The sequence below is a fragment of the Zootoca vivipara genome, chromosome 13, assembly GCF_963506605.1.
Source record: "Zootoca vivipara chromosome 13, rZooViv1.1, whole genome shotgun sequence".
Classification (NCBI taxonomy): Eukaryota; Metazoa; Chordata; class Lepidosauria; order Squamata; family Lacertidae; genus Zootoca; species Zootoca vivipara.
Window position 1 is genome coordinate 17,044,055 of NC_083288.1, and position 8,218 is coordinate 17,052,272.

An 8,218-nucleotide genomic window follows, 5' to 3' on the forward strand; every position below is an offset into this window, starting at 1 on the left:
GCATCTCAAGAAGAGCTTTGTATCATTCAAAACCTTGCTTCTGCCATTTTGAACATCAGCATAATATCATTTCCTATTTATTGATTATATTTACACCCTGTCCTACCTCCAAGGAGCTCACTGCAAGAGACACGGTTCTCCACCCCTCACAAAATCACTGCATACACAACCATATATATTTTTACTCATGGCACCACATTCCTGCAAAATATCATAGAGCAGCAAACAGCAAGAGAAGAAAACAACGAAATATTCTGTTTTCCTTGGTAACATCTCGTGAAAGAAATGCATGACATCATTTGCATTCAGAATTTTGCCACCCCTGCCTCACTTCATTGGCTGCTGTTTGATGGGGGCAGAATTCTGAGTATGATGATGTCACAACATATCTTTCATTTCCCAATCAAGCCTAGAAGGCCATTTGGCTTAGTTAGTCTCTATGGTTTGGCTGCTTTCCCTCTCATTTCCTGGCGTGAAAATATTAAGCTGAGACAGACTTTATGAAACTGGCAAACACTGAAAGCACCATGAGACTCATTCCTGCTGGCCACGCATTGCTGACTTTTCCTGTTTACATGGTTTTCCAGCTGAGATTGGGCTGCAGGCAAAGGATCCGAGCAAACGTGGGATGTTTTAAAGTGACGTTGGGGCATGCCAAGTTGTACTTGACTCAGATAACCTTTGCTGTCTATGAAAAGATGTTCCGGCCTTGTTGACTTGCTGACGGATGTACTAAAATTGTTCAGGTGCTTTCCAAGAACAAGAGGCCCTGAAATTTCACATACACCTGGACGGAGAAACTCTGATTACAGAAGGATGTGAAGATGAGATGCTTTTGCACAGCTCCCTCAAAAGTCCTGTTCATTCATTGCTCCTTAGGTGATGAACAATTATATGAGGGTCACCCCCCCCTCCCGGTCCACTCCTGTGATGGCAGACCCTCCAAGTGTCCTTATTTTCCAGGGATAGACCCGGATTTATATAAGCTGTCCTGGTTTCTGATTTAATCCCAGAATGTCCCACTTTTCCGTAGGATGTCCCCATTTTCACTGGAGAAATGTTGGAGGGTATGGAGTTATGTGACCCCCCCCCCAAGCGAAGGAGATAAATAACTATACCTTTAGAAGACATCTGAAGGCAACAATGTATAGGGAAGTTTTCAATATTTAATGTTTAATTATGTTTTATATATGTTGGAAGCCACCCAGAGTGGTTGGGACAAAAAATATTCGAAAACATGCCAGTGCAAATAGATAAATAGGTACCACTGTGGCGGGAAGGTAAATGGCGTTTCCATGCGCTCTGGTTTCTGTCACGGTGTCCCATTGCGCCAGAAGCGGTTTAGTCATGCTGGCCACATGACCCAGAAAGCTGTCTGTGGACAAACGCTGACTCCCTTGACCTGAAAGCGAGATGAGCGCGGCAACCCCACAGTCGTCTTTGACTTGACTTAATCGTCCAGGGGTCCTTTACCTTTATCTTTTACCTTGCAGTGTGTATGCAGCCTCAGTGAAGCCTAGTGGATACCTTATTTGAGGGCATCTTACCAGAAACCACCCAAAATGTAGATGAGTGATGGTATACCAAGAACAGGTGCTGGCTGAAACAACAGGAAGTTAGTAGGAATCAGGCTGTCCAGGTTTGCAGCCGTTGCAGAGGTTGGGGGCTTGGGGAGGCCTCTTCTTCCTTAAAACTATGTGAGTTCCCCCTCCTTGAATTTTCAGCTTTCATGTCAAGGCAGTGAGACTCCACGCTTTTAATTTATGGGGTTATAAAGAAAAGCTCACAGACAGTATTCTCCTCAATTGCTCACTAAGAAGTGATAGAATTAAATAACTGTAAAACACATCGAGCTCTTTCTGCTTGTTGTTCTGGCTGCTATGCATTGATTTCCATCCCTGTTAGATCCTCGCACCACAAACACTTTGGCTACAGGCCCCGAGGCTGCCACTCAAAGAAATGAATGTGTGACTCAACCACAAGGCATCAGAAGGGGAAAAAATGACAAAGAAATGGTCTTTCTAGCTATATCTATATCTAGCTTTGTCTTGAACCCAGCGAAGTCCATTTCTCCGACAGCTGTCTCATGAGGCAGGCTCTGACACTTCTAATAGTTGAAAACCTTAAAAATAAAGGCAGAGCTAGAAGGATGATTCATCTGCTTTGCCTATTTCAGAGCGAAGATGCAAGTAGGGGATGTCATCCATGAGCTGTTCCGAAGTTTCCATGGGTATGAGCACATTACTGCTTTCTCCCGTACGTTCCCACGGCTAGCTTTTGAAGCAGCATACATACATACACCATTAGCCGCAATCCTGTAGTTTCTTGAGAAATGTGACTGTTCGGTGTGGGTTTCCCCCTTCAAACCAGCTTTAACTGGCCTAGAAAACTTAAGCTGTGTTCACTCCGTATTTAAGCCTTTGTGCACATATGCACAGAAGTTCAGCATGGAATTGCAGAGACAGGGAAATAATTCAAGTTATGTGTGCCAGGTGAAAACATCTCCTCCTCCTCTCTGTAGAACAATACTGTGAAAATGCAACTTGAAATGCAGGCGGGGACAACATCACTGTGTTTTAAGTCCCTAATGCGAACGTATCATGAAAGTTATAGAACCATGGAACTGTAGAATTGGAAGGGACCCATGGAGTCAAATCCCCAGCAAAGAATCTAAAGAATTCCTGACAAGCCAGGCACAAACTCCCTAGATCAGTGGTTTTCAACCAGGGTGCCGTGAATGATGGTCAGGGGTCCCACGGGCAACACTGGCTCCTGTCCCTCTTTCCTTCCCCCCCTCTTCCGATGCCCTCTCACATCTCTGCCTCCCCAAGGCTTGCACAGCTGTTTGATGCAGCAGTCCTGGCTACAAGCTCCAGAGGCAAATTGTGCCTCTGGAGCTGGCCAGTGGGTGCTGGTTGCCAGGAGCTGAAGCAAGCAGGTAAGGGAGCCCAGCTAGCCAGTCCAGCAGCCTTTGCTGTTGGGGATGGACAGACAAGTCCCAGGCCCCTGTGGGGCAGTGTGAGGAAGCACCTGTCTTTGGGGTAGGCAGCTCAGAGACAGGGGTGGCAGCAGCGGCTGCCCGGGGGACTCCCAAGGAGAGGGGAGAGGAGGCTGAGGGAACACTCCACAGGGGAGGCTGATCGAGAAAGGGTGAGAGGCTGCCCGCTCTGCAGGCAAGGGTTGACATAACCGGGCCCCTGAGCCCCACAGGGGTGCCGCAGAAAGAATTTAGTTGGTCAAGGCAGCCGTGGACTGCCCTAAATGAAGGCAGGCCTAGAAAATAAAGTGACAGCGTGTGGCCTGGTGTCCCCTAAAGCTGTGATCTCTAAACGAAGGGTGGCATATAAATTTAATAAATAATAATAATAATAAGCTCCCAGCTAAAACTGTTCCACTGTATCATCAATTGTGTCTGTAGCTCATTCACAGGAAAATGACATTTCTCTCACACAGTCCTTGGATGGTGAGTCTGTTCTCAGTTAAAGGCAACTCTCCTAAATCTAAACTGGTGATTAATTCACTAACCGCAACAAAACACCTAGCAGAGATACAAATTCGGGGGCAATGCTATGCAATTAACCCAGATGCCAACGCTATTTCAGGAGCTAATAACATCCTCCATACCATCTGGGTCTCATTCGCCCTTTCATCCCAAAACAGGAAAAATGGCATCACCTGCCAACAGTGCCTTTCTGATGTCTATTTCGGACAAACAGGTCTGTCTCTGTGCAAATAAAGAAATAAATAGACACAGATCTTTCATTTTTAAAAAGGGTAACATTCATATAGGAGGGCATTTCAGCATCTCAGGACATCCTGCTGCTGCCCTCGAAGTCCTCGTTCTTCAACCCAAGAAGCATATCAGCAAATTTGATTAGACTCAGCCCGAACCTAATCAGAACTGTCGGCTTCTTTCCTTCTTCTCATGTGAAACTAGTATAACAAAGCATAGCTAAATTACAATGGCTTCTTTGAACTGTTCAATCCGTTCTTACATTATTTCAGACCCTCCGAGTGTCACTATTTTCCAGGGACAGTCCCACATTTACAGAACCCGTCCCGGTTTCTGATTTGATCCTGGAATGTCCCGCTTTTCCTTAAAATGTCCCTATTTTTATTATTATTTTGTTGGAGGGTATGGAGTTATGCGACCCTTGAGCCAATGAGATAAGTAACTATACAACCTTTAGAAGACATCTGAAGGCAGCCCTGCATAGTTTAATGTTTAATTATGTTTTTATATATGTTGGAAGCCGCCCAGAGTGGCTGGGGCAACCCAGTCAGAAGGGCAGGGTATAACAACAACAACAACAACAACAACAACAACAACAACAACAACAACAACAACAACAACAACACATCCCTATTTTCATCGGAGAAATGTTGGAGGGCATGTTATATACATCTTGGTTCTGCATATGGCAAGTCACAAATTTCCCCCTTGCATTTCACTGCCTTTTGGCCCCGTTCCTCATACATACAGACTGAGAACAGCACTTTATGCATCAGATCAAGCTGCCACAAGACTCTCTCTTTTTTTGGAGGGCTGTGTGTTCAAAAATGTGTGTATCTTTTCTCCAAATCGTACCTTGTCAATGCAACATGGGATGTCTACGACACCTTTCTGCTCTATGACTGTTCAGTTCAAGACATCGACAGGAGCTCACACAATTTGAGAATATAAGGACAGCCTTCCTGGATCAGTCCAAGAGTCCATGCAGCTTCACCTCCTGTTTCCAATAGTGATCACTCAGATGCCTCTGCAAAGCAGAGCTTGGAGGCAGTTTCCCACTGCTACGAGTTGCCTTTCACTCCCCATATCCTGTGGCACAATGGGTTGGTGTGCTTGGCTGCTAACCGGAAGGTTGGTGGTTCAAGCCCCCCAGGGACAGCTGTGGGCAGGATTCCTGCACTGCAGGGATGGACTAGATGGTGCTTAGGGGCCTTTCCAACTTGATGAGTCTATGAGTCTAACACCCACCCAGCAACTGGTATTCAGAGGAATATTGCCTCTGAACCTTGAGGGTCCCATTTAGTTATCCTGCACTTGGATCCCTTTTATGCTCTTGGAGCAGTTCACAATTAAAGCACAAAAACAGCCATTTAAAAAAGCTCAAACTACAGATACAACCAGCAGGGGAAACAGTAAGGACTATAAATCCATGGATAGACCTGCCTTCCACAACCCCATTTTAAAACTGTCTACACCTCTTGGCTGCGCATCCTGAGGCAGTGAATTCACACTTGTTGTTGCCATGTGCACACTGCAAATGCGTTTAGTGCCACATACGCACACAGGAGGAAACGGATGCACCATCTCTGTTGTTGCAGCGACATGCCTGAATCCTGCTTTCATGCACACAGGAACTGGTCCCCATTCACACCTGCTGAAAAGTGCCCAAGTAGACGCTTCTGCACTTTTGCTCCCGTGCACACGCAAAAGCAGCGAGGAAACCGGTGCGTTCTTCTCAGGGCAGCCAGCATGGCCCTTGCATGTGAGGCCAGCAACTTTGTCTTCAGCCCAAACTGTGCTCTTAATGAACCACTCATCTGAGTGATTCATTACAAGCGCTGGCTGCCATTTCTCACCACCCACAGCGAATTTAGCTGGGCAGTTTTGTAACATCAATCTGAAATGCCACATAGATGGGAGTTGGTGGTTGCCATCATTGTCACACACAACGGCACCTGGTTATTTGAACAAACTCACTATGCGGACAGAAGAACACAAACATACACATAACGGGATCACTGACACACACACACACATGGACTTTTATATTCTGCTATACATACAAGGGCAAGGTAAAGGTAAAGGGACCCCTGACCATTAGGTCCAGTCGTGACCGACTCTGGGGTTGCGCGCTCATCTCGCATTATTGGCCGAGGGAGCCGGCGTATAGCTTCCAGGTCATGTGGCCAGCATGACAAAGCCGCTTCTGGCAAACCAGAGCAGCACATGGAAACGCCATTTACCTTCCCGCTGTAGCGGTTCCTATTTATCTACTTGCATTTGACGTGCTTTCGAACTGCTAGGTTGGCAGGAGCTGGGACCAAGCAACGGGAGCTCACCCCGTCACAGGGATTCAAACCGCCGACCTTCTGATCAGCAAGCCCTAGGCTCAGTGGTTTAACCACAGCGCCACCTGGGTCCCAAGGTGGGTCCCAAGGGCAAGACATCCTGGCAAATGTCAGGATAGAATAACATATACAGTACTTAAAAAGAAGTCTCCCTACAATGCTTTTAATCATTGAATCAGGTGGTCTGCCTGCCTTTTAAAAAATAATATATTGTGTGTGTCTTAAATCTCTGCATGGATCTGATATATATTCTGGTCCAGTGGAGGTGGGCTTGCCATTTAAGCCCCCAGCCAATCAGTGTAGTGCACAGCCAGCTTCTGCCCCAAATACACAAAACCACTTTCTTCCAATGGGTATCCTGGGGCAAAGGCTGTTAAGTAGGAGCACAATTTGCTGAGGGGTGAGTCTGTGCAGCAGCTCTGCAGATGAATCATTTGGAAGCAACATCCCTGCCACATGCTTGTTCAAAAGGGTAATTCACACGGTGAAGCCAATCCCTGTGGGCTCCTGCTGCGGGTTTAAAGCATGGCATGGCATGCTGGATTTCCAACACGTGTGGACAGCACAACTCAAAATAACCTGAAGAAAAGGAAACCTTTACAAAATTGGCTGAACCTGGCAAACCAACGTCGAACCATTAACAAAACTGGTGCAAAATCGCCAGAAGTGCACACGGGCAATTTGATGTGTACGCAGGCACATTGCAAGGCTGTGCGCACAAGAATTGCACAGAATTGTGGTGCACAGCGGTGACCAACTGCACACACAGGCACCAGCACACCTGCTCACACTCATTGCTGCGAGCGCTACCATCTGAATGCACACACGTGCGTTTTTGCACGGATGGAGGACTTCCATATACTGATAATATTCCTGTCTGGCATGTACTTATTCTAAAACCTTTCTGTTTGCAGGCCCAAGTAATTTCGTGTACACTTGTGCACATACTGAATGATGTATCCCTCACTCCTATGCCAACACCCAACACTTCCGCGTCCATCATGCTCATAAATGTTAACAGGCTTGCACATGCACCTCATTCCCACCTTATCACATTTGATCCTGATTTCGCACACCTGTCTACACACCTTCACAGATCGGATCCCTATTCACCATTGCCTCCCCTTGCATGCTCTGCCTGAGCATGCCTGGATCCCTGGTCCATTCACAGATGCACACTCCCATGCATGCTCTCTGCCAGGCACATCCCCGGCATTCACCCCACTCCTGTCCACACTTTGCACACAGTGTCACACGAGGGTGGCACTGCCCCGGAAGGTGTGGGTAGTACCTGCTGCTTGCCTCTCCTTTGCTGACCCCACAGCCTCCTCCTGCAGCAGCCAGAGCAGGACAAGGGCTCCCCACGAAATCTTCAGCGATTCAGGGTGCATCCCTGTGACCCTCCAAAGCGCCACCTTTTCTTGGCAACAACTTTCCGCTCTGCCTCCCCAAGCAGTTTCTTCCCTCGGCTCCCGGGCTCCCTCTTCTCTCAGCAGTTGCCACCTCCAGGCTCCTGGCGAGGAATGAGCAGATCCCGCAAGATTCCTCCTGGTCCGTGAAGGAATTCGACTGGCAGAAAACCCAGCATTTGGGGGCTGCAGCAAGCAACTGTCAAAGCTCAGCTGAGCAGGGCTTGGAATGGGAGGGAGGGGGAGAGACACAGAGAAGCAAAGGAGGTGGATGAAACAGGGGGAGTGCCTGCCCTCTGGTGGCCAGTTGGGAGCATAGCCATGCAATGCTGTTCAGTGAGAAATGAATGCCAAAAAAAAGAGAAAAGGAAGTCTTGAGGCATTTTCGCATATTTGGCTTAAACCAATTTGCGCCTAAACCGGCCTGCAACACCTACATCGCCCGCGTTGCGCAGTTGCTGTCCCATGTGATACAAGTGGGAAAGATGCTCAGATCCACGTTTGTCTTGTGTGGAACTGGTTTCCGGGTTGGATCCAGCACCTTAAATGGGCAGGATCAACACTTGAGCTTTGAAAAACAGGGGTGGGGAGGAAATGCTCTCCTTAGCAGACAACTTGGATCAAAAGACATCAACAGGGTGCCCTAAAATTAGAGTTTCGTTTCTGCAAGGCCTTTAGACCCTTTCATTTCCGAGAGACTCAAAAGTGGAACACTGTCACTTCCTTAA

The 8,218-nt window shown here is 47.4% G+C and overlaps 1 protein-coding gene across 1 annotated transcript in view; it reads right to left on the reverse strand.

Annotated features, from left to right (window-relative positions):
• The window catches only part of PLXDC1 (plexin domain containing 1), a 55,779-nt gene extending 48,062 nt beyond the window's left edge, over positions 1-7,717 (reverse strand). The window contains exon 1 of the mRNA XM_035134960.2: positions 7,373-7,717. Within this exon, the coding sequence (XP_034990851.2) occupies positions 7,373-7,472 (100 nt within the window). The 5' untranslated portion in view covers positions 7,473-7,717. The remainder of the gene's footprint in view (positions 1-7,372) is intronic.
• Between the last annotated feature and the right edge of the window lie 501 nt (positions 7,718-8,218).